Source organism: Mustela nigripes, chromosome 13 (genome assembly GCF_022355385.1).
Source record: "Mustela nigripes isolate SB6536 chromosome 13, MUSNIG.SB6536, whole genome shotgun sequence".
Classification (NCBI taxonomy): Eukaryota; Metazoa; Chordata; class Mammalia; order Carnivora; family Mustelidae; genus Mustela; species Mustela nigripes.
Genome location: NC_081569.1, coordinates 2,970,032 through 2,997,210, shown reverse-complemented (window position 1 = coordinate 2,997,210; position 27,179 = coordinate 2,970,032). Strand labels below are relative to the sequence as shown.

Here is a 27,179-nt window from a genome sequence, read left to right as displayed (position 1 = left end):
AACATCAGACACCCCTTACTGATATAAACACGCCACCTCACCTCTCCCCTAAACCAGGGCTTTGCAAAATAATTTATACATGTTATGCCCTTCATTCAGATTCCCATTCTTCACTGCTAACGTACTAGACAGGTGTGACATGTACCTCAATCTACAGATATACGGCATCCCGTTATTTATCTTGTCATTGTCGGCTGGTTTTTTTTTTCCTTTTTTAAAATTTAAATTCAATTAGCCAACATACAGTACATCATTAATTTCAGATGCAGTGTTCAGTGATTCACTACTGGCCGTAACACCCAGCGCTCCTCACCTCACGTGGCCTCAATGTCCATCCCCTGGTTACCCCCTCCCCCCCCCCCCCAACTCCCTTTCCACAACCCTCCGTTTGCTTCCCAGAGCCCAGAGTCTCTCATGGTTTGGTTTGGCTCCCTCTCTGATTTCTTCCCATTTGGTTTCCCCTCTGTGCCCCCACGATCCCTTGTGTTATTTCTTATATCCTACATATGAGTGAAACCATATAATTGTCTTTCTCTGATTTATTTCGTTCAGCATAACACTCTCCAGTTCCATCCATTGTTGATGTGAGTTGGAGGTGTTCATCCTTTTTGGTGGCTGAGTAATATTCCGTCATATGGGGGGAGCTGTTTTAAAAGATACATTTGTTGACTTGCATCGGCCTTGGAAGATTACTGCCAGGAAGCGTATATTACGGAGACACTTATTCACATTTTCTTTCTTTCCCCCTGCAGAAGCGAAACCAGAGACGAAGACACAGCCTGGGGAGCAGGGGCCCCAGATCCTCGGTGTCCAGAGAGTCTACATCCAGACGAGGGAGGAGAAGCGCATTAACCTGACTGTGGGGGGCAGAGCCTATTTGCTGCCCAACACTTCGGTGATCATTAAATGCCCAGTACGCCGATTCCAGAAATCCCTGATCCAGTGGGAGAAGGATGGCCATTGTCTGCAGAACTCCAAGCGGCTTGGTGTCACCAAGTCGGGCTCCCTGAAAATCCACAGCGTGGCGGCCCCGGATATCGGCACGTACCGCTGCGTGGCTGGCCCCGCGTGGGAGACCGAGGTTCTCAAGCTCATCGGCACGGACAACCGGCTCATCGCGCCCCCAGCGCTCGCGGAGAGTGCGAGGCCGTATCCGGGGATGGACCACGAGGACGCCAATGGCTTGGGAGCCACATGGCAGAAAATGAGGCAGCTGTGGGGTAGCAAAAATGAGCTGTATCCAGAGGACGGCCAAGTGGCCAAGCAGCCTTTCTGGAGGGCTCTGTTGGGTCCCTGCAGTAATTCTGCAGGAAACCCTCCCTCCTGGGAGTTTAAGAATAAGCAGTTTGAAGCAGCCGTTAAACACGGAGCGTACAGCATGGAGACGGCCCAGTTCGAGGCGCTGATCCGAAACATGAGTCAGCTCATGGAGACCGGAGAGGTCAGCGACGACCTGGCGTCCCAGGCGATCTACCAGCTGGTGGCCGAGTTAGCCAAGGTGCAGCCAGCACTGGCCCCCCGGAGGGGTGCCCAGGAAGAGGCGTCTCCCGCCGCCCAGCTGAGGAGGGAAGCAAGAAGGAAGCCTCAGGCCTCGGAGGCGGAGAGCTCGGGCAAGCTGACCTTCAGGCCCAAGGGACCCGTTCTCAGGAGGCAAAGAGAGCCCACCTCGATTTCATTTAACAAAACAATAAATTCAAGGATTGGAGATACCGTGTACATCACGAAAAGGACGGAGGTCATCAATATACTGTGTGAGCTCATTACCCCCCGTCAGGCCACCTACACGTGGACCAAGGATGGGACCTCGTTCCAACCCTCAGAAAAGTAAGTAAAAGAAGGATACAGTGTTCCCTGTGTCATACCTTCTTGATGGGCATTCCAGTTTTCTTGAAAAGACTTTCAAATTCCTTCTTCTGAGAATGTGTTTCCAACAGGATTCTTTAGGGGGAACAAAAAAAAAAAAAAAAGGTTAGGATGTGTTTTTCACATACGCCCTGTAATTTTAAAAATTAAACCTTTACCATCCCCATCATTACCAAGACTGGGTACAGTCCGACTGAGTTTAAGCATGCATAGCCTCTCTCTTTGCAGAGCACTTAACATTTAAAAATAAACCACAGAAGGCCTCAAAAAAGCAATCATCTTTGGAGTAATCCCACACCAGGTGGGAACTGCCAATCAGAATTGATCTATGGTGTGCTTCTATATCTGGGAGACGTGGTATCTCCTTGGTGTTCATGTTGGCCCCGAGAGTTAGTAGCTTTCTGATGAAGTCACCAACAGACAGAATCCCAACACTAATTCACAGGCCATCCAGAGCCAGAGACCCTATCTCCTGAACACCGCCAGGGATGTGTGGACATCACACAAATGACAGCCTCAGTAGAAAGACTGAGTATCTGAACCACTTTTCTGTATCATGCCAAGTGTTAGGTCTTGAGATCCTAGAATAAGGATCAAAGTTTTTGAGATGTTCACAACACAATATCAAGTCAGAATTTTATCATGATCTGTGTGTCCATACGAAGATAGTGCATTTCATTCATTTCACATGAAACAGCAGGGAATGACAAGTAGTAATTCATTTTTGCATCTTTCCGTGTCTCCAAGTCTTGCTGTTTATACACACAGGACCAGAGATGGTCTGCTTCCTTTTAGCTTGCCTTCAGAGAGCCCAAGCTGCCTCCTGGGATTGTTAAGAGGAACAGAACAGCAGATGTTAAATTGCTTTGCAGACCTTACTGTACTTAAAAAATGCAAATTTTATTTGTACCATGACTGTTAGTGCATTTGAGCCTAACGCGTGAAACAGTGGAAGAAATCTAGGTAAAACTCAATTTTTGGTGATACATGATTAGGCTGTACCTTAGAGTGAGAAGATAGAACAAATCTAACTTCTTCATTTTTTACCGTGGAACTCTAAACACAAGGGTCGAAAGAAGTTTTCCCAGTGAAATAAACCTTCCTGATCAACTCGCTTAGCAGTTTGCAAATCTTTTGGCCTTGGGACCCTTTTGATCCTAAGAAAAATAACATAAAATAAAATAAACCAAAACTTTAAAAGCTTTTCCAAGAAGCCTAAAGAGCTTTTGTTCATGTGAGTTATAGCTATCGATATTTACCATATTAGAAATTGAAACAGAACATTGAACATGTCTATTTACTAATCCATTTAGAAATAACAGTAAGAAGTCCATCACAGGTTCGCATAAATAACGCTTTTTGAAAAAGCCATCTTTAAAGAAAAGGACTGATAACGCTGGCACTGTTTTATATCTTTGCAAATCTCTTTAATCTCTGGCTTAATAAAACACAGCTGCATTCTCATAAATGCTTCTCCGTTAAGTACGTTGTGATACGCTGTTGTAAGTAACGTTCATAGAGAAAGTTCGGCCTCACAGGAGGAGGACATTTTTCGCAGCCTTTTCAGATAATCGTGGCTATTTTTTCTGACGACAGTAGCTTCTGAAATTCCAGTCAGCTGGAATGTGGACTCTGAAGCCATATTGATGACATTTTATTCTTCCCTTACAGCAAAGTATCGCCTTATCTTGTGCTAGGAATGGATCTTTTACCTACAAGTGATTTTGTAATATCACACAGTGCTCATGTGCAAAATACTGGCTCCCCAAGTTACAGCGTCTCCCTGCTGTTGGCCCGTTTCCTTAGACAATGTAAAGAACACACACATTCTGAAATGTCACTACCCAGTGCATCAGGAAAGTCTTTGAGTTCTGGAATGCTGTCAGGCTCACCATGGAGGATACTAATTTTCCTAAAATTTTAATTTTCACGTGAAAGTCCGTGAAAATTCAACACCATCAGTTGCGCTCCTTGAATGGGCCAGCTCCTTTCAGTTAATTTTTTAAAACAGCTGCCACATACCCCAAGCTGAATAATTATAATGTTAGCCATTCTTTCGAGTAAAAATGGTGTTCCATGACAAAAACGGGGGGGGGGGGCTCGTTCAGCTTGCAGATCAGACGTGTGGGGCTTTGGGTGTGTTTCTCATTCTGTATACAGAACATGAAAAATATACACGCTTGAGGGTTAAGATTTGGTAAAAAACAAACAAACCAACAAAAAAACAGTTAAGTCGCATGGCCGCGTGAAGGACATTCCTAAGGGAAACTGGCATTTTTGCTTTCATAGCAAGTGCGTGGTGACCAAGACACAGGGACACCTGGTGCACATGGGCTATCTGTGCAAATGTCAACTGAACAAGAAAGGCAGATAATGGCTTAGCGTCATTATGAAAATGGCTTTGAGCTCAGGAACCTCTGGGGTCCTTGGACTGCCCTTTGAGAACGGCTCAGCAATATTCATTTTATAAGAAGTCGAGGTTGAGCGAGGGGAACTGATCGATTCACCTGTGGCCACGTCCACAGGGCGGGGGTCATGGGACAGCGTGGTCAGTTTACCTGAGTGTTTGTGGGGTTGATTTCAAATAGCCTGTGTTGACCACGTGGAATTAACAGGAGCTCCTGAGCCTGAGACTCCTCGAGGTCACAGGAAGACAGGTTTTGACTCAGTACATCCAGCTCAAGTGGGTTTCTCCATACTTTAAGGATCAACCATTGGATACCGAAGCGATTCCATATGGCTATTAAAAGTTTTCGCTTTTCAATTGTTAAGAGAATAAAAAAATAAGATCCATCCTTACTTCCATTTTCTTCCTCAAACTTACCTAATGAGTTTGTTCTCCGTACATTCCACTTCCTTGATGCAAAAAAGGTTCTCACCTGTAGATACATTTTTCTGAATCTCACATGTCTTTTCAGTCCAGGTAACTCCAAAATGGAATTAACGTTTCTGGGAGCATCTACCCAAGGGGAGGAAAGTGTGTAGGGGCATAGGGGTTTAGACGTTATCTGGGTAAGAATTCTCAGCCAGAAAGGGCAGACAGTGGGTAGATTCGCTGGGGCTGATGCCTGTGGAAAGATCGGCTTTGTCACAAGTAAGGCTGTGCAGCAGAGACTAAGGTCACTTCCCTTATGGAACCTCACCCGCTGTTCTCCAGCCCAGGGACCGACCCAGGTCGGATGCTGTGATTTCTCACTGCTGCTGAGACCTATAGAACAAAGGGATGGTTTGAAGATCTCCAATTCCTATAAACATGTATATTAGATAATTGAGGAAAACATTTTAGTGTATTTATTTTTCAAATGTAGTTACTCATTCTGTTGTTGTTCTTAATCGGCTATTCCGTAATAGGGATTTTAGATTTTAGACGCAGATGTTTGCGTGAAGTCTGCGTCTAAACTAGATAGACCTACTAGTAACTAAGTCTGTTGTGCTCCTGATTTTTGTCCGGGCGATTCCGAGGTTGTGTTTCTGCCTGCTTTTGTGGATTTCACATGTGTGTTGCAGGGGGCTTTGTGTCCTGCTGCTACGCACACTCCGCGCCATGGTTCTATTGTATTCTGACCATTTGTCCATTTAGTCGTCGGAGGATTATGAGAACTTTCCGTACAAAAGTTGCGGTGTTCGGCACTGTCGATGCACAGCTGTGAGTAGGATTTGGTCCCTGCTTTAGAAAAGATCACAATCTGGCGGGAAGAAATAGATATTTCATCAAACAAATACACAAACCAGAGCAGAAGGAGCCCAGAGGGGAGAAGAGAACTCTAGGAGGATTGGGGAGAGCTTTACAGGGAAGATTATATTTGATCCAGGATTCAGTGGGTAAGTCAGAGTTTGCCAGAATGGGGGCTGGTGGGGGAGGAGGGCATTCCAAATGCAGTGAACGACACATGCACCCGCTCGGGGTTATGAAAGATCATGGAATGTTCTGGAAACTGTTAGAGGCTCATTACGGCTGGAGCACAGTGAGAGCACCATGAAGTGACAGGAAATGGAGACGTGGCCCCAGCTCAGCTCATGAAGAAACACACAGCCCTTAGTGGTCAGAATCGTCCCTGTGGCTGGGATCTGGAAAGTGGGAGGCAGCAGGGGAGGAAAAACGGTGTATGGACCAATGATGCAGGTGATCAAGAAGCAGCTTCAAATTGTTAGGAAAAAATTAAAAGCAGAACAAGCACCTTTTTCTCTTCCCCGAGTCATTACGTCATCTGCCAGGATACACCTGACCAGCTCTGGTTCTCAGGGTCATGTACCCGCTGGTGGGGACGGCTGTCCATAGCTGGGAAGCCGTACGGAGCTCATTCGGGTCAGCCCAGACTCTCAGCGGGCTGCTCCGAGGCCAGTAGAACGCAGTCTCGGCACCACTGTCTCCTCTGACTTCTTCCTACAGTCACAGCGAGGTGACAGCCAGAGCCGAGTCCCTTTGACTGACGGCCCGCTCACCTCCTGTGTGAAAACCCGAACTGAAAAATCCACTCCTGCTGTCTGTGAGGAAGGATTGGGCCCCCAAAAGGGGGGCTAACATCCTTCCAGCCGATGCTTCCTAGTTTGTCTTTTTGATATTGTGGTGGATCAAGCATCGAGTCCATCCACAAAAGTGTCCTCTCGTGTACAGTGAGGCAGGAAGCTGGGCTCTCCCGGCACCGTCCAGGAACCGGGTCTCTGAGCTCCAGCCCAGGAGGAGGACTTCTCCACCCTCCCGTCTTCCGGCGGGACCCTTGCCAGCGTTGGATTCTGCAGTCCTCTCTCCCTGGGACGTGCCGTGCGCCCAGGCAGTGAAGCACCCTTCCTATCTGTCCCACAGGATCATCTTGGCTGGAATGGGGAAATTGCAGATACGGAACCCCACAAAGAAGGAACAAGGAACGTACGGATGCTCGGTAGCTAACCATCTCGGTTCGGACGTGGAGAGTTCTCCGGTGCTCTATGCAGGTAATGCCCGCTGCTGACACCCGGAGTGCCCTGTCTGGGGTTCTCTAGAGCGGCAGTTCCCAAAGGTCAGCACGAAGCAGCGGAAGCACCCGAGGGGAAGGTCAGAACACAGATCTCTAGACCCCATTCCTGGAGCTTCTGACTCAGTAGGTCTGGGATGGGGCAAACTCGAAGAGTTTGCGATTTTAACCCGGTCCCAAGTCACACCGACGCTGCCGGCCTGCGGACCCGATCTCGGAAACGCGCCTGCCTTAGAGCTCGCTTTCCGAGAACCGGGGATGAATGAGACCGTTTCACCGGCAGCTTTGACAGTGAGGACTTCTCCTTTTTTAAGGGCCACCAGCTGATGCCGGAGAACAGTTCTCCTCTAAGGGGGCTCTCTGCCTCCCAAGGCACACCCACCCGTCCTTAGAAACACTTTCAGGAGGTTGTAACTATGAATTAGCGTCTGTCTTCCCAGGAGGCAGATGGTATCATTTTCATAAGGAAAAAAAAAAAAAAAAAAAAAAAAAAAGGAAAATGGACTTAATTACGAAGCAACACTTTTAGGTGGTGAGTCGTAAACAACGCATCCTCGTGGCGAGCTCCTGCTCTGGGATCAAAAATAAACCACGCGCTCCCTCCTCCAGTTCTCCGCTCCGTGGTTTCCGGTGTCCATGGCTCACAGGGACTGAGAGCAGGAGAGGAGCCATACCGGGGTTAGAATCCAGCATTCGGACCACTGAGCATTGAGCTTGGTGCCAGGGACCCCCTATCCACACGCTCTGAGCAGGTTGGACCGGGGGATTATCAAAGCTCCCCGAGCTTGTCCCCTCCCTGCATTCCCAAGGCAGGGCCTTCAGGCCTTGATTTTCTGTGCTTTGACCCTCCTGTGAGCATCAACCCTTCCCAGAAAATGCCAGTCCCCAGGTTTGGGAATTCCTGGGGGGAATGGGGTCATTGAGGACCATCCAGATTCCTGGAAGGACGGGCCCAGCGTGTCCCCTGGTCCCTGAGTACGTGGATACGGAGCAGTCGGCCGACGCGCCTTCGTTCTGCGTGTCCGGTGTGTAGACGAAACAGGCCTCACCCTCCTGCCGCTCACGGGCTAATGTGGAGTAAATGCCATCACGGCAGTCGTCCTCCATGAAGGGACGCCCTGCCAACACCCTTAACGGGATGTTGCCTCCCCTGACCCTCACAGGCTACTGGCAGACCCCTGGGCGACCGGCACCTTCTTCTGTCCCAGCGGCCACCAGCCCCTGGGAGACGGTGTCGCCCACCAGTCGGGGTGGCTTGAGGTCAACGGTGGCCGTTTTCCCCTTTCTGAGCCCAGGCACACAGTGTCCTTCCTGAGTGAACGAACGAATCCGTTCAAAGTCCACGTCTCTCAAAATCCAGGGAAAGAAAAGTCCCTGATTAGGTTCTCGATTCTCCATGACTTTGTTGTTATGGTCATTTTTCTGTGCAAGGTTTAGGTGGGTTTGTTTCAAGGGCCCCTTGCAGGGCAAGAGTCAGTGGCTCCCAAGCCCCCGGTATGTTGGATTCCTCTTCAGTTCCTCCAAGGGGACGCCTGGCCCTGCTTCTTGGCTTCTCGTGAGCTTTGGAAATCCTTCTTTTTCGATTTATCAAAGAAGGATTTATCCTCGGTTTTGGTTATAAAACCAGAATAACCTCAGAGCCTAGCTCTGCTTTGTGCAGACCACCCCGTGGGTATCTCTCGGAACGCGTACATCCACCTGTCCGCCCTCCTGGGCATCCAGGCACTAAGGACCCCCGGGCTGTGTATGTGCCAGCCCTACGGGGCCTCCGTGCGGGACGCAGAGACAGCCACTTGCCGCACCAAGTTTACCAAATGCGGCTGGTTTCCCAGAGCAAAAGCCCAAACCTAACATTGTTTCCTGTTCCCTTTCCATGAAGAGGCGCCGGCCATCTCTTCCACTGAGAGAAATATCAGCCGACTGGGACACAGGCACCTGTCCGTCGTGGTTGGAGGTGTCGTGGAGGCAGCCTTGGGAGCCAACGTGACGATCCGATGTCCTGTAAAAGGCAAGTCTGGTGTTTCCGGGGTCAGGGTGGGGGACCGTGTCGTGCCCGGTGTTGCCAGGAGGTGGCAGCTCTCAGACCTCAGCCCGACCGGCTTAACCATCTGAGTTTCCAGCCCTCTGACGGTGGCTGTCCCTCTCAAGGGTGAGACCGACTCATGGGACCAGGGTGTAAAACAACACGCCCATGTCTCCTTTTCCCGTGAGGACTGGGACGGCCTCGCACACTTGCGTGCTCAGGCGTGACCAGGGCACCGTGTCGCTGTGGACAGACGGACATGACAGGCCACCTTGTAGTCCTGTGGTTGCCTGATGAGCAGAGCGTCAGGGAGGGGGTTCGGTGGAAACTCTTGGAGGTGTCCTCCAGCGGGGCAAAGCCCGGTCCGGGGGTGGGAATCTCGGGGTCTCCCCGGCCCACGCCGTCTCCATCCTGGACTGTCCCACACCAGCACGACCAGTCTGTGCCTCCATGGATCGCTCTGCTTTGTTCCCGCTGAGAGAGAAGCTTTCTTTCCAACAGCTCCTTGCTTTAATAGGAATAACACTTTCAGTCCGACCTCGCTTTAATGTCAGGCCATTATTGCTCTTGACATCACAGATTTTTCCATCTTAACCAGGGCCCACGCATCCCTCCACTGGACCAACATTATAGCTGGCACACGTGTCTGATGTATGGGGTTAGGGGCGCCGTATGAATGACTTTGATCAGTTTCTCAGGGAGCCTTGGGACCTCGTCACAGTTCAGATCTGTTCTAAGGGGACAGAGCGTGCACCTGTGATTTTTTTTTTTTTTTTAAAGATTTTATTTATTTATCAGAGAGAGACGGGGGAGAGAGCGAGCACAGGCAGACAGAATGGCAGGCAGAGGCAGAGGGAGAAGCAGGCTCCCTGCCGAGCAAGGAGCCTGATGTGGGACTTGATCCCAGGACGCTGGGATCATGACCTGAGCCGAAGGCAGCGGCTTAACCCACTGAGCCACCCAGGTGTCCCCGTGCACCTGTGATTTACCTTGCATTGATTCTCTGTGGGGATGACGGCGTCTCTCTTGTTTCCAGCTAATGGGGCCGCTGTAGGTTGCAGCCACTTGGGACGAATCTTACCTGGGCCTCGGCCCGGAGGAGCAGGGTGACCTGGGAGTCCTCGCGCTGCCGTCGGTAACACAGTGACCGTGCGTGTAGCAAAGGGAGCCCAGGACAGCGCCGTCCACCTTCCAAGCACTCCCTCCCGGTAGTGGTCTCTCTCTTGCCGTGTTTCCAGAGCTGCACCTTTGGCTCCCCAAGCCGTGGAAATTTGCTAACCCCCAAGGTATTATTTTTCACCCCTTGGAAGTCCCTGCAGCGTTTGGCCTACACAGACTTGCAGACTCCTTCCAGCCTCCCAACGTCTCCACCCACAAGAATGTGAGTTTTCTGGCAACGTGCTACCCACCCTTACAGAACGGGCCACGTTCCCTGGCCCAGCCGAGCAGAAAAGCAGAACGGAACTTGGCAGCCGCCAAGCCACAAGCGGCTCGAGTTTCTAGAGTCCTACACCTGCAGGCGATTCTGCAAAATAGATCTGCCTTCTACAAAGACAAACCTCAACTTCTAACGTTAGTCCTGCGTTTCTTGCTGCCACAAGAGTTTAAAACCAGGCGTTTGGGGAGTGGGGATGACCCCCTGAAAGGCTCGTGGTGTGTCATTTGCTGTCATAAGTCAGCGGCTGGATTCGGCGGCAAAGGGTGTAGTGAGGGAAGCCTCCAGCAAAGACCATTAATGCGTCTGGGTTTTATTCTCTGGGCCAGGCCCCGTTGGCACGTGGGCCATCTCTGACCCGGGCCTGACTCCCGCAGCCCCCGTGCCCCTGCTCCCGTAGGGCCTGGAGGGAGTTCGGTGTTGGGGGCGTTTCTCCTCCTCCTCATGCCTCCCTTCTCCTATCAGACGCTGCCCCACAGGCTGTTCTGTCTCCTTACCTGGCCTCCAACCCCTGTGGACAAGCCCCTGGGGACTCATCGGGACCTCTTCTTCTCACAAATAAACCCGTCTCATTTTGAGTTATATGCCGTTTTAAATAAACCTGGCGTGAACTCGCTGTGTTTCCGTACAGGCGGAATCCATACAGACGTAGCTTTTTCTGGAGATCCGTCTTCTTAAGGACAGATGGGGAAGTTGGGGAAGGGTCAGCAAACTTGGGTTTTAGACACGGTTCTGTCACTAGCTCGTGTGGGACCTTCCTGCCCGCGTCTCCGCAGTGGGAAGTCTACCGCTTAAACGCCAGGGGAAGGAGGGACTTTGGATTTTCAGCTAATCCAGCCCCTCACTTATGGACGGGGATGGCAGATCATTTATAGACTCGAACGCCATGTCGCAAAATTGTATTTTCATGTTGCACACGGAGCTTATGTCTGTGAATCGGCGGCATGTGTAAATTTGTCTTTTATTTTTCAGTTGCCCTTAAAATATTTTCCAGTAACTATAATGAGCTCATCTATTCATACCTTTTAGACAGATTCATACTTTCTTGGTATGGCCAAATATGTTTTATTTCATGTGAATATCAACAGTGATTGTGTCCGGTCTCCCTTAGGTGACATCTCTTCTGACTGTATCACCTAATAGAACCTGCAAATGTGTATGTTTAAAAGTTAGAAGCTTTAAGTTGCAAGAGACCTTTGCTTTGCTCTTTAAAAAATAATTTTTTTTTTTCCTTTTAAAAATGGGGGAAGAAGAGTTTCAGCTGTATCCTCTCTGCCACCTTCTGGTGAGAAAGGAAAGCTCATCTGAGAGGAATGACCCATACATCTTAACAGCTGTGTGTTTTATTTTATTTATTTATTTTTTGTAGTATTAATCTTAGTAAGGTCATCATTTATTTTATAATTTCCTACTACGGGTGTATTCTGTGCTGCTTGTGTTCCTCCCTCAAGCTTATTAGAAACACAGCTAACCTGAGTGTCTGTTCTGACCTGGTCTTGCATGTCGGGCTCCTCCGGGTGCCCCAACCCAGAAATTCGGCTTACAGGGGTTGCCCTTTGCACAAGGCAAAGAGACAGTTACTTGCTTGTGCACTGGGGGTGGCGGTGGTGGGGGTGGTAATAAATGAAGAGAGAAAGAAAAAAAAAGATGTGCAAGAAACAACCTCAATCTCTGTGAGCAAGAGAAGGCATGCACGGAGATCTGCTCATTTCCTGGAATCCTGCGCGGTCATCAGACGAGCAAATTAGAGCCACCAGCCTCAGCACAGGTCCATCTTGAAAACATCATCTTTCAAGAAGGGCACTACGAAGACTCGAGGTGGGGGAGAGCGTCGTCTCTTCCACAGGCAGTGCTGGTCCCAGCGCATATCCACCCGTAGGAGAGTAAAGTGGACCTCCAGCCTCCCATCATATACAAAACGTGATGCACACTGAACCAAAAGCCTACATGTAAAAGGCTGTCAGCTTTCATGACGCCCTTAAAATAAAACAGGCACAATTCTTTGTCACCTTGGGTTAAGCAATAATTTCTTTCTTTTTTAAAAAAGATATTTATTTATTTAAAGATTATATTTATTTATTTGTCAGAGAGAGAGAGAGCACAAGCAGGGAGAGCAGCAGCAGAGGGGGAAGCAGACTCCCCACTGAGCAGGGAGCCTGATGTGGGGCTGGATCCTAGGATCCCGAGATCATGACCTGAGCCGAAGGCAGAGGCTTAACCCACTGAGCCACCCAGGCGCCCCATCTTTTTTCTTTAAAAAAAAAAAAAAGATTTATTTATTTGTTTGAGAGAGAGAGCATGAGTGTGAGCAGGAGCGGGGCAGAGGGAGAAGGAGAGAGACAATCTTAGGCAGGCTTCACGCGCATCACAGAGCCTGATGTGAGGGTTGATCTCACGACCTTGAAACTGTGACCTGAGTCAAAATTAGGAGTCTGAGGCTTACCTGACTGAGCCACCCGGGCACCCCAGGCAATAATTTCTTAGCTGGGGCACAAGCGCCGAAAGGAACAGTGGATGAACGAGCTTCCTCAAACTGAAAAATGTTTGTTCTGCCAAGGACACTGTCAGGAAAGTCTAAGGAAAACTCACAGAACGAGTGAACATTTTCTGGAAATCATATATTCGGTAAGAGAGTGTCCAAAATATAAAAGGACCTCTTAGAACTCAGCAATAAAAGGACAAGCTCATTTAAAACAGACAAATGATCTGAGTGGACATCTCTCCAAAAAAATGGTACAAATGACTAATAAGCCCATTAAAAGATGCTCAACATCGTTAGTCATAGGGAAGTGTAAGTCAGAACCGCAATGAGATGACTCTTTTCTTTTTTTTGTTTATTTTATTAAAATCAGTTGGTTAGCATTTGCTGAATTATTAGTTTCAGAGGTAGAGTTTAGTGATTCATCAGTTGCCTACAGCGCCCAGGAACGAGATGCCACTTCCCGCACTGGGACGGCCGTAATCAGAGAGCCGGAGGACAGAAGCGTGGAGAATGTAGAGAAGTCAGAAAACCGTCTTGCGCTGCGGGTGGGAATTTAAAATCGTACCGCTGATTTGGAAGACAGTCTGATGGTTCCCCCAGAAGTGAAACCCAGCCATCCTACTCCTAGGTATATATACCTAAGACGAATGAAAACACATGTCCCCTCAAAAACGTGTACAGAGAGGCCCACAGCAAAAGATAGGACGACTTCCATGTCTATATGCTGACGAGTGGATAAAGAAAATGTGGGATATCCATGCCATAGAATGTTCTTTGGCCATAAAAAGGAAGGAAGGACTGTTTCCACGCTAAGACATGGATGGATCTTGAAAAATCACGGTGAGTGAAAGAAGCCAGACGCAACAGATCACATATTGTGTGATTACATTTCCATGAAATGTCTAGGACACGCAAATCCGCAGAGACAGATAAGAGGCTGCCAGTGACTAAGAGACTGGAAAACCGGCGGGATGACTAACGGGTACACATTTCTGGCGGGGGGGGGGGGGGGAGAATGTTCCAGAATTACAGTCGGGATGGTTGCACGGCTTTATGAGTGTGCTAAAGAAATCACAGAATTGTACCCTCGGAAGAGTGAATTGTACAGTATATACAATGTATCTCATTAAAAATCATAATCCTAATACCCACAATAGGACAATGCTACAAAGTTTTAAAACCTACAATGCAACCATAGATATTACTTATCAGCTTATACTTATACAGCAAAAAAAAAATACACAGATATTCGCGGGAAGGTTGGACCCCAGTGACAGGATGGGCACTACTCCCGGGAGAAAAGGAGGGAAGTGGAGAAGGAATGTTAACCTAGCTGTGATGCTTCATTGCTTAATCAAGATCTAAAGCAAATAGAGTCCACTGTGAATGGGCACTAATTCTGCATGACAGACCTGTGGTTATCTGCTACACTGGTTTTTTCAGTTCTCATCCCAGCCCTGCTTCTGCTGTGCTATGAAACACGGGGCCTGTCGCAGACCACCTTGGCCTGTGGTTTTCTATTACAGAATAAGGGATTAGAGGTGGATGACCAGCCCTCAAATTCTGTCCTGGACCCCTGGCCTTTCACAGGAATCTGAGACAAATGGAAGTAAAAGTAGGAAGAATGCTTGAGTTAAGTCATCTGCCCAGTCTGGGTTAGAACTGAGTGCCAGCAATGTTCTCACCCAAGATCGGGGAGACTGAGAGGGAACCCAGAGAGAAAATCTCTCTCTAGATGGCCGGAGGGGAGATGGATGGGGGGATGGGGGCGTGGGTGGAGGGGATGAAGAGGTACCAACTTCCAGTTACAGAGTAAAGAAGTTCCGGGGATGATAAGTTCAGCACAGGGAATCGGAGTCAATAATACCGTAATGCGTTTATTGTAGCGAGGAATTCGTGATGTGTGTAATTGTTGAATCCTTGTGATACATGCTTGACACTAAATATTATGTATCAACACTACCTCTGTGAAAAAATGTTTAATGGGGGCAGAAAATGTCTATACGATGTCCTTCTCAAGGAGCTACTTGGAGCCCATGAAACCCCCAGCCCATGAAAAACCCACTTACCTATATTAAGACCCAGGCACTAGCGTTGTAATGAAAAAGAAGGAACCAGATTCGAAAAACGTCTTTCCCTGATTAAAAAGCTGATGTTTAAGGCAAAACAAGTTAACTGGAGGGCAGCACATTCAGAAGGTGATTTGAAGCAATGTGCATGGAAACCATCCAGGTGTTGGCCTTGGGAGTTGAACACGGAGGGACCTTTGAAATCCATGCGTCCTGCCCTTGTGTTTTGAAAATTAGACCCGGAGAGGAGAGACCTGACCAAAGTGATGAACACAGTCCACGGAAGGGCTGAGTGCACGGCCTCTGAACGCAGCAGTCCTTCACTCCCAAGGCTTCCCCTTTGTTCTGTTTTCTTGTCTCATTATAAAAAGTAATGCATCTCATTATAAAATCATTAGAAAGCATAGCAAAGTAGTAAGAAGCAAAGAAACTCCCATAATCTCACCACCAAGACATAGCCGGCATTTCCACTTTGTTACATCCTGTGACCTTTTCTCATTAAGCCAAAGAATTTTCTCATGGTGCTAAAAAAAAAAAATCATAAATATCATTTAATTACTGTACAGATTCTATGAATGTAGCACGACTAAGCCATTCCCCTATTTAGGGAAACTTAAGCAGCTTATTCTCTTTACAGTTGCATCTAGCAGTGTAAGGGACATTTTTGTGCATAGAACTTTTTTGTGTTGTTGAGATTCGTTTTTTTTAAAAAGGATTAACAGGAGTGGAATGACTAGGTCACAGGTCAGTCAATGTTGTTATAACATCGTAAGGCATTACAATTTCTGTAAGTCAGAATGCATATCACACATTGCCTTCTCGAAAGTGAAACCTGCCGGTGGTGTGTGTTTAAGCCCTCCAGCCCTCTCCCTGTTATGCTGCCCAATGATGGGAGAGGATACGAGACAAGTAGAAAGAAGCTACGGGATTAACACCCCGCGGAGTATGGACAAGCAGTTGACAGGAAGCAAGTGTGACCGGGGGGCACGTGGGGTGCTTGGTCCTCCAAATAAGCGTAGAGGAAAGGAGAGCCTTCTATGTCTAAGGGATTGGTGGTCAGAACATAGGACAGGAATTGAAAGGTATCTTCTTCATCATGGGATTTTTTTAGGATTAAAATGCTGTGGCGTCCACCTCAAGTTTTGTCAATGTCTAATGGAATTACTAGCTTTTATTTTTTTTTTAACTGGGTTTAATAATTTCCCTTACAGGGAGAATTTTGAGAACATTTTTGCGGTGAAGCAAGATTATGTGGTTAAATTCCTATTACGGAGTTCATCTCTCTGACAAGTATTTTCCCCCATCAACCGTCGGTTTATATTACATAGCATGGAGTTCGATGGTAGTGATGTAACATCTTTAAATCAAAATCTCTTTGATCCTCTCAAAAAAAAAAATAAAAAAAGAAAAGAAAGAAAGGAAGGAAGGAAGAACCCTTGCCCCAGAAAAATACATTTACCCACAAAATTTTGCATGTAATTTTCAGAATCCTTATAAAGAAAACCTGGGGATCATCTCCTTGCTTCTATTTTATGAACTAAACATTGTGTTGCTTTGGGCCATATTAAAGCTGGTTTTTGTGTTTTTTGAAATCTATTCCCTCTTCTATATGATGCTTGCCTCTCTTTGAAACCATATACAATCTTTAAACTTGCTAAAATTATTTTTAAGTATCTTGAAAACCTTTGCTCCCACTCAGAAAGGCTACCCGTCCCTCGTTTTTCCTACTTTTGCCTGTGATACAGAAATCTTCCCAGCATCCCTTATTCAACCAAACAGTCCATCATGGGTGACTGGAAATTCCACGCATTGTTCTATCCATTCAGCAAGCATTCGCTCAGCATCTGCTAAGCCCAGTCTAGTTCTTCAGTGCACAGAGACGAATTAGCCCTGGTACCTGCAGCTTGATAGACAAGGAAACTATGATACCACAGATGCAGAAATCTAAGTGTGGTTGAGTGCGTCCGACGCAGGAGAGAATAGTTAAGGCTTCTCAAGGATTAGAGGATTGCCGAACAGGTGACGTTACAACCAGGCCACTTGGAACGAAAAGGAAGCCATTGGAAGCAGAAGAAACAGCATATAGGCAAAAGCACAGAAACGCAAAAGTCCCTGGCTTATTTGCAAAACCACAGTCAGATCCGTGTGACTTAAAGCAGAGGGGGTGGAGGAGAGTGGGAAGAGGGGGCTTTGGAAGTTTCAGTTGGGACCAGGTTGTAAAGGGCGCTTAATGTCAGGCTAAAACCCTTGGACTTCATTGCCTTGGCATGGGAGGCAAGAAAAGCTTTAAGTAGAGTAGTGGTGTGAGCTGCTCTGTGTTTTAGAAAGAGCCTTCTGCCTACGCTGTGGATGAAATGTTAGAGGGGAAAGAAAGTCCAGAGAGCCAGAATCTGAAACCAGAGGAATTGTAATATGGTTGTTGATTGGTCGTTGATTGTTGGACTAGTTACTCAAGACATTAAATGGTTCTGCTTCATCCAAGAGGCAGAGAAGGCATACCTGGCCTTTAGCAACCCACGAGTCGTTAATTGGGGATCTGGGACATAGGTGTCCCCGGCCCAGCCCAGAGCACCGGCACACAGCCGTAGAGTCGAACATGGAGAGACAGTACATTGCAAACCACGAAGGACAGGGACGGGAGCGTCCCCTATGGAGCGCGTTGACAGTCCATCAAAACTCATCATCAAACATAAGAATAACTTGGGGCGCCTGGGTGGCTCAGTGGGTTAAAGCCTCTGCCTTCGGCTCAGGTTACGATCTCAGGGTCCTGGGATTGAGCCCCAAATCGGGCTCTGCTCAGCAAGGAGCCTGCTTCCCTTCCTCTCTCTGCCTGCCGCTCTGCCTGCTTGTGATCTCTCTCCGTCAAATAAATAAATAGAATCTTTAAAAAAATAAGAATAATTTGATGGGTCTGAGTTGCAACAGCCTACAAGGCAGGTCTGCTTATTGTCTTTGTTTTGCTAATGCGTAAGCGGCTCCAGCACCTGCAATTATGGGCCGTGTCTGTATACCTACTGAGAGGTGAGCTAAGATTTAATCCCGAGTCTGTGTGACCCCAAAGGAACTGGTTGGAGAAGGAGCATCTGGACTCGCGACAGAAGCATGGGAACCCCAGAGTGCTGGCCAGAAAGAAGAGCGTCAGAACAGAGGCCTGACGGGGGAATTAGGAGGCACCACAGCTTGGGGACAGGGGTCAGAGGCTCAGGTATAGGCAACAAGCAGGCCCCAGCCTGGCCTGCAGAAGCGTCCCATGGTATGAGATGAAGGGTCCAGGGCGAGTACACGGAAAGGCTGGCTCTTGCTCACGGGCGTGGTCGGGGGTCTGCCTGAGCGAGCCGGGTCAGCGCCCAGGTTGGTGGAACCCCCACCCAGACCTGTGTTCCCCCATTCCTGCAGCAACGGGAAAGGGACATGGCAAATCGTGGGCTGGCTGACCCCCCACTCCCTCACCTAAAGCCCCAGACCTCTTTGCGTTCATATTTGGATTATTGAGTTAGTGGATTAAAAAGCCTCATTTGTGGGCGCCTGGGTGGCTCAGTTGGTTAAGCATCTGCCTTCGGCTCAGGTCATGATCCCGGGGTACTGGGATTGAGTCCCGCCTTGGGGTCCCAGCTCCACGGGGAGTCTGCTTCTCCCTCTCACCTTCTCCTCTCTCTTGTTCTCTCTCACTGCCTCTCTCTCAAATAGATAAATAAAATCTTTTTTTTAAAAAAGCCTCATGTGCAAACCCATTTTCTGTTCTTTAGCGGACTGCCGAAGCTCTATTCGCAGAGCCCCTTGAGCGGTGATTTTCCCCTCATCTCTGATCCACACCAGTTTCCCAAGTGGAGAAAGCACGAGTCTACCCAATCAAGAAGTAGCAAGAAATGCTAGGGTAGTGGAATTATTGCCGAATATGGAAGGTGAAACACAGAAAGGGCTACTCAGGAACCTATCAGATTTCATACTTATAGGGAAAAGCCTTGTGCTTGGGTGTGTATGTCTGTGGGTACTGAGTCATGCCGCGTCTTTTGGCTGCTAGACCACAGCTGTTGTGCTGGTCCTGTCATCAACAACACCGCTTTCATCCTCAAGTGTCTACACCCCACTTCTGTCTTCAGTCCTACCAGTATGTCTGTCTGTCCCCCAAACCTCACAGACACCCAGCTCCACATTAATCTTTGTCCTTGTCAAGGACCCCAGTCTTACTTTCTACCCTACCTATCCTCTCCCCCAAATACAGTTCAACTAAAAGACCTCCATGTTTTATAGTTTTATAAATTGGACTTTCTTCTACCAAAAAAAATTAAATTGGTTCTGCTAACAGTGTTTGAGAGCTACTGGTTGGAACACTGGAGTGGGGTCAAGACCCATGTCAAGTTTCTGCTCCCCAAATAACATATAACCTTTCCACAATTACATCTTATTTCAGATTTAAAATAGCTTTTACCTCATTTTTTTATCATCATGTTTCTGATGTGAAGATTGATTAAGCTCACCTAATAACTTTCAAGGTTAATAGAATGGCCCTGGCTTGGTCCTGTTTGAGCCTGTTGATCTGTTGTCGACAGACCTGATGTGATCCAGAAAGGCAGGAACTGGGATCATCCTCTCTGCTTCCAGACTTCAGGTGTTCTCTTGGTGGTCTTCTGAAGCTCAGGTTTCTAAAGAAATAAGTTGGCTTCAATTCCATGAGTGCCTGTGTGGTGGCTCTAGGCTGGCCCTGTGTTCTCCTGGTTCCTCAAAAGGCTGCGGGGACAGGAGCCAGAGCAGCAAGCAGAGTTCTCCAGACTTCTACGTGATGTGCTTGTAAACCATTGGGAGGCTTTTCTTAAAAGGCAGTAAGAGCCAGCATTCAACCCCTCACATCTACTTATCCTATGAGAAAGGCTCTCACTTGCTCTGTGTCCCCCAAGAGTCTCGGCTTCTCACTGTGAATGGTGTGAGACCCACACAGACAGTGACAGAGGGCATAGGATAGCCTTGCAGGTTGGAGGAATACTTATGGTGCAACAACACATGGAATTAGGGAAAGCCCTCCAACCACCCGTCCATCTGCGCTCACTCCTTTGCCCCAGCTGTGCCTTCCTACAGTAGGCCCTGTGGGACCCACACAGGGTACAGACTGACAGAGAGAAAATCTTGTCAGAATTCAACTCCCAGAAATAATAAAGCATGAGGGCTTCTTGGTATAGTCTGCAAAAGGCATTCAGGACCTGGTGATGGAAAAAAATAACCCCCGTGGGGAACACACCATGGAACCTGAAGAGAATTTCAGCATCTGCACTAACATCCAGGCTTCCGTATCCCTCTGTCTTTCTTATCTTTTCATTGATTTCGTTTATCTTTTCATTTATCTCCCCCGTTACATATTTGCGAATTCATTTTCATGACTGACATGAGGTATGCTAAAGTCGTTTTATTACGAACATTACGACATCACCTCCCACCCACCCACCCTACCCCAGGAAGTCCGACTCAATTTATCTCTAGTCCGGCCAGGGAACGTTGGGTGGTTTAAGTCCCCCAGGCAATACTAATGTGTATCCAACATTAAGAACTAATGCATTAGCCAGTAAATGGAGCCAAAGATTTTCCTGGGACTTAGACTCACCTCAAATGTTATTTCAAAATGAGAGACATCCTTAGGAAACAGTGGGTAGCAAGGAGTGAAGGGGAAGCTGGGCTATGGGGCAGGGCCTGCGTCCATACGCTGGGCTCATTCTGAAGGTGGAGTCAGGCCTGTCAATAGCTGAGACCTCAGTGTTTGAAGGTCCACAGAGGAGGACTCAGTTTCAGCGTCAGAGAGGGTCAGTGAAGAGAGGGCCAGCAATGGATCTTTAAGAATGAGCAGACACTGGGGCACCTGGGCGGCTCAGTCTGTTAAGTGTCTGCCTTCAGCTCAGGTCATGACCCAGAGGTCCTGGGATCAGGCCCCGTGTCAGGTTCCCTGCTCAGCAGGGAATCTGCTTCTCTCTGTCTCTCTCTCCCTCAGCCCCTCCGTACCAGTCATTCTCTCTCTCTCTCTCCCAAATAAATAAAATCTTAAAAAAAAAAAAAAAGAATGAGCAGAAAATTTCCAAGTGGTACAAGAGAATAGCAAATAATCTGCAGAAGAGAGAAGAGCACATGGAAAATCTTAGCATTTCACAGTTTGGAAAGCAGTGAGGTCCCCGACACTGGAGGATGAGCTCTTGTTAGCAGTTGGTACCCACAGATCGAAAGGGCTTTTGTGCCCCAATCCTCCAAGAAGAGTATAAGCTTTGGAGCTAGGAAAACTGAATCTTACTCCCCCCAATTTCTAGGGAGAAAGGAGCCATTTTATAGGGTAAGTGGGGGCAACTTGGAAAATCAAAAAAGAGCCAGAACCTTGAGGGAGGGGGAAAGGGAGTTTTCGGGTGTCATCCCAGCCTTGAGATGTCACCTCAGGAGCTCCACTGATGGTTCAGGTTTGCTGCTGACAGCAGCAAGACCAACTTGAAGATCATGGGGTATGACTTCCAAATAGGCAATTTTCAGTACAACCTTTGAGGACCGTATCATAGCTATTTGTTCCTCCGAATCCCGATGTTACATCGATCAATGATCAAAATTCCTGTTGATCAGAAAGGGTCTCCAGAAAGTCCAAGGCTGTCCACATTTGAGCCATTGTTCCAGAATTCTCTGAGCCGGAGCGAGTGGCTTACACCACTTGGCTAGCTCCAGCCTGCGTGTGCCATGCTTGATTTGCATCAGAATTGACGTTGAGTCTTATTCTCCAAGGAACCACTGGGGGTTTGGTGTGGAGAGAATATGTGAAATAACTCTCATGGGCCCTTTCTAGCCTCTGAGCAAGGCCCTGGAGGACAGTACCCACAGTGGACTCCCTAGTACTCGTGAGATCTGACCATTGGACTTAGAGAACTGTCCAGTCCCGAGCAAAGCGGAGGTCAGGGATGACCATGCCAGCAGGAGACTTATCGACACCATTCCTCCATGTCAGAAGAAACACATTTTGAAAGAGTCTTGAATATAGAACTGGGGATAGACGCTGTGACCCAGATTATTTCTAGTTCCTCAGATCAAACTAATGGGGACCTGATTATTCAATCCGTTAACATCATTTTGTTCAAGAAGAGAAAGTACTTTAGCAGCTGTTCAAGGGATCTCTATGGCTGGTTAAAGCCATAGCCTGATATTTGGAGGAAGTTCTGGCTAAGGCATCGTCGATGGAGAGTCCTTTATAGCCAAAAGGCATAGATTATGTATTGCCAAAAAGAGCAGAAGGGTATGCAGCTAACTCAAAATGAGAGTGTTTTGTACAATATTTTCTACCTTGTGAAGATTGACCCCTCTGTCAAGAAGAGTTTAGCTACTCTTTGCGCTGATAGTGTTGAGGATTTTTTTTTCTCTGACTCTGAAACTGTGGGCTCTTGTTTGTTTATTAGTAATGACTCCCCTTGTGGTTTGTCTACACTGTGTTCAGTTTGCCTCTTATCCTGTAAATGGACACCACCATTTCTTCAGAGCCCCTGGAACTAACTAATGGTAGCTTCAACTTTCAATTGTCATGTGTGGGGGAAAAAATGCAGAATATTGTATGAGTGTTGAGTAGTTGGAGGAAACAAAGAAATGAACAAGAACCTACAGGTATAATATATGTGACACAGTGATATAAAAAAACCAACTTTTCAGAGCAGTCTGGAATTGGCCAAGGATTCTGCAATGTGGAATGTTTCATGGGCCTTTCAAGGATGAAGGATGTTTGTTTTTAAAACAGTGACTATTCTAAAGATGTCCAGAGGTGCTGGCTTGCTGCAACACATGCTTTACAACCCTCCAGATCTGAACTTTTTTCCCACAACATTTGCCTTCCAAAAATCATTTCAGCATTGTGGAAGCAGAACGTTGAATATTTCAGAGCTCTGTGTCTTAGGGGAAATAGACTGTCTTTGAGGTTAGATAAATAAGTTTAAACTCTTTCTGACATCTTGTAGCTGTTTGAACAGAGCAAACATTTGTTATTTTGAAAGACCATAGGGGTGCCTGAGTGGCTCGGTGGGTTAAAGCCTCTGCCTTCGGCTCAAGTCGTGATCTCAGCGTCCTGGGATCAAGCCCCGCATCGGGCTCTCTGCTCGGCAGGGAGCCTGCTTCACCCCACCCCACCCCCGCCTACTTGTGATCTCTGTCTGTCAAATAAATAAATAAAATCTTAAAAAAAAAAAAAAAGAACAGGACTATAAGAATCCCATCTGAATTTCCTCTGGCTTCTTCTGTTCTTTGAAAATGTCCACATGCGTAGTGATGCGTCTAGGTGCGGAGCTGCGGTGGAGACCTTCCCCCCTCTTCCCTCCATAGGGGAGCCCTTTGTGTCTCCTTTAGGAGCTCCAAAACTTGCCAAGTTCTGTTTTGATCTCCGAACTTTGTGGTAGACGTGGAATATCACTGTGTACATAAACTCACTGTCATATCCTTGCCACTGTAAGGTGGCGGTTTAAGTGAAGTTATCTCTGACCCCTCTCCGTTCCAGAGACTGGAAATTCAGAGAACTTCTGGAACTGACTTCTGACAGTTCTTGGGGTCTTACTCTGGCCTGGACACTCTGCCTCTGGCTCCCTCTTGCACTGACCTCATATGCTCTCTTGCCCTCCATCGACCGGGATACAAAACTCACTTCCTTGACTGGTTTCTCCTCCCAGCAAGACATCCACTAATACCAGGCATTTGGCAGCTTTTCAAAGCAAAGGAAGGTTGAGGTCTTGTGGCCAAGGCGTCCTGGCACCTGGCTCCTCTTCCCCCTGTTCTCTCTCCCGTCCTTCCTCTGCTTACTCCAACCCCCAGGACTGCCGCAGGAATTCCAAATTCTTCTCTCCCTGTTTTGTGTCTCTTGTCTACAAATGCATACATTGAAATCTTGCAAAATGTCCCTAAGAAAAGCATCCAGCTTCTTTAGAAGACAGCTGGAGTTGTAGAGACCAAAACCAGTGCTCCAACCTGAGTTTACTTCGATAAGCCTGCTGTGTGTACTGCACTGCTGGGAGCTCCCGAGGTGTGGCTGCTTGTCTCGGCACAGAGGGAGCTCAGGAGGGAAAGAGACATCCCTCCTGAGGGATGTCTTCCCTTCCCTCCTGAAAGCCTAAAGGCTGAAGAAGTTGATGTGCCAGCAAGGCTAAGCTCTCAGGAGCTGGCAGAGTCCTGGCACGCAGTAGGCACTTACAGAATAATCACTTGATGAATAAATTTGTGACGAACCGAAGGTGTAGAGGATTTGGGGGGAGGGGAGGAGGATGGTCTGAGTTGGGTTTATGTTGTCCCCCACACCAAGTGATGTAAGCAAAGGCATGGGGGACTTAATCTAGGACATAACCGTACCTCAGAATAACTAATCACCCAAATGGACTAAAAAAAAAAAAATCGTGTGGGAGAGCCTTTCTTTCTTTTTTTTTTTTAATTTATTTTTATTTTTTTTCTAGAGAGAGAGAGAGATCACAAGTAGGCAGAGAGGCAGGCAGAGAAAGTGGGGGAAAGCAGGCTCCCTGCTAAGCAGAAAGCCCGATGTGGGGCTCCATCCCAGGACCTGAACCGAAGGCAGATGCTCAACCCGCTCAACCCATTGAGCCACCCAGGCACCCGGAGCTTTTCTTTTTAAAAACAAAAACCCTGATAAGGCTCAGGCTGATAAAATACCATAGATAGGGGCTTTAACAACAAACATCCGTTTCTCAGTTACAGTGGCTAGGATGTCCAAGATCAAGGTGCCAGGAGTCTTGATGGGCCTCTCTCTGGCTCACAAAGGGCACCTTCTCACTGCTTCTGCACAGGGAAAGAGAGGGGGCAGAGCGCGGGAGAGGAGGTGACGGAGAGGGAGGCAAAGAGAGAGGGAGAGAGGGAGAGACCCGCTCTGGTTTCTTCCTCTTCTTATAAAGGGCACTAATCCCGGCACAAGGTCTCCACCCTCCTCACCTCCCCTGGACCTGATTACCTTCCAAAAGCCCTTGCTCCAAATACCCACCACCCGGAGGGGGAGGGCTTCTGCATACGGATTTGGTAGTGGGGAGCAGGGGAGGGGCATATACATCCATGCGAGAACCACAAACACTTTCAACTCAGCTGACTGGCTGAGCACCTGCTGCGTGCCCAGCTGAGGACAAGGAGCTCCCAGGAAGCTGTAGAACTGCCCGCGAGACAATGTTGCAAGCACGATAGTGTCTGAATGAGTCTCTGCAGGAACTGGGAGGGGAGGACAAGCACCTCAGTGGCAGAGGCACCCCCAGGGCTATCCGGGAAGAGGAGTGGACCAAGGCCAGAAGGTGGGAACAGTGCAGAGGAGTGAAGGGTGGGCCTGTGGACAGGACACTAGCTGATGACGGTGCACGGCCTGCGGCAGGAGGGACATGGCCGGACGGTTAGGAGGTGGGACTGGGAGTGTGGTTAGAGCCAGGCTTCCCAGGCGGGCCATGTGCTTCTGGAGGCGGGCATGGGCCAGCGCTCTGCTCCCTCTGACCTCACACGAAGAGACGGTTTGAGAGTAGGGAAGCCAGCTGAGAGGTTGTTTCCGCAATTAAGGGAAGAATTATGGTCCTGAGCTATAGCAGTGACCACAGCCGTGGGCAAGAGGAGACGGGATCCAAAGGAGTTGCGAGTTAGAAATGATTTTTACAAACTTGGTGGCAAATTACCCGTGGAGAACAACAAGGCAGGAGCCAGGAGTGGCTCTGAGGTCTGAGGTGGGTGACCAGTTGGATGGGGGTGCTGTGATGATGATGGAAGGGGGAGAAGGCATTGGTCTAGGATGTGCGGGATTTGAGCTATGTGGGGTCCATGCTGATGGCAAAGGTCCAGGAAGACCATCAGTTTTGGGTTTGTTTGTTTTAACAGTGTTATGTTCGTTTCAGGTGTACTATATAGTGACTCAACAATTCTGCTCATTCCTCAGTGCGCATCGTGACGAGTGTGCTGTGCATCCCCTTCATCTTTTCCCGCCCCCTCCCCCCACCCCCTCACCTCCACTGGTGACCACCAGCTTGTTCTGTAGCTCAGAGTCTGCTTTTCGGTTTCTATCTCTTTCTCCCTCTCTCTCTTCTTTTAAAACCTTGTTCATTTGTTTCTTAAATTCCACATATGACTGAGATCATATGGTATATGTCTTTCTCCAGCTGACTTACTCCACTGAGCGTGATACTGTCTCGCTCCATCCATGTTGTTACAGATGGCACGATGTCACTCTTTTCCGTGGCTGAGCAGGAACCATACGCAAACCACATCTTTATCCTTTACTGATGGGCACTGGGGCTGCCTGCATAGTTCGGCTGTTGTAGAGAATGTTGCCGTGAACATCGGGGTGCACGTATTCCTTTGAATTAGTGGGTTTTTTTTTTTTTAATTCTTTGGGTAAATTCCCAGTAGTGTGATTGCTGGATCCTATGGCAGTCCTATTTTTAATTTTTTGAGCGGCCTCCGTACTGTTTTCCAGAGTGGCTGCACCAGCTTGCGTTCCCAGCCACAGTGCACGAGGGTTCTCCGGCCTCCACGTCCTCACCAACACCTGCTGTTGCTTGTCTTTGTGATTTTAGCCCTTCTGACAGTGATTGCATTTCAACCAGCATCTATTCCCTCCTTCTGGAAATACTTCCTTCTTGGCTTCTGGGAAACCACTTTCTCCATTCTACTCTCCAAGCTCTGTCGCCTGTTTCTTTTCAGTCTCCTGTGCTGGCTTCCCCTCATCTCTGTGGTCTGTACGAGGAAGTGCCCTGGGGCCAGTCCCAGACATTCTCCTATCTCCTGCTGTCCTCACTCCCTTATCAACCTCAGCCGCGCTCAAGGACACTAACGGCATCAGCATCGATAACACCGGCCACTCCCAAGTTTGGGTTTCCAGCCCAGACCTCTCCTCCAAGCTCTAGCTGAGCAGATCCAAGTGCCTCCCCAGCATCTCTCTGTGACTATCAGATGTTGAAGACCTAACAAATTTAAATTGAATTCCTGAGTTTTTCTCCCAAATGGGCTGCTGTCATAGACTTTCTTACCTTAGAGAATGCCAATGCCCTTATAACAGGTGCTCGGACAATTTTTTTTTTTTATAAACATATAATATATTTTTATCCCCAGGGGTACAGGTCTGTGAATCGCCAGGTTTACACACTTCACAGCACTCACCATAGCCCATACCCTCCCCAGTGTCCATAACCCCACCCCCCTTCTCCCAGCCCCTCTCCCCCCAGCAACCCTCAGTTTGTTTTGTAAGATTAAGAGTCACTTATGGTTTGTCTCCCTCCCAATCCCATCTCGGTTCATTCATTCTTCTCCTACCCACTTAAGCCCCCATGTTGCATCACCACTTCCTCATATCAGGGGATCATATGATAGTTGTCTTTCTCCGCTTGACTTATTTCGCTAA

General features: G+C 48.1%; 1 protein-coding gene across 1 annotated transcript in view; it reads left to right on the top strand.

Annotated features, from left to right (window-relative positions):
- ADAMTSL3 (ADAMTS like 3) overlaps positions 1-27,179 on the top strand; it is a 340,647-nt gene that overhangs the window by 277,506 nt on the left and 35,962 nt on the right. The window contains exons 21-23 of the mRNA XM_059371168.1: positions 753-1,824; positions 6,668-6,795; positions 8,695-8,823. Of these exons, the coding sequence (XP_059227151.1) occupies positions 753-1,824; positions 6,668-6,795; positions 8,695-8,823 (1,329 nt within the window). The remainder of the gene's footprint in view (positions 1-752; positions 1,825-6,667; positions 6,796-8,694; positions 8,824-27,179) is intronic.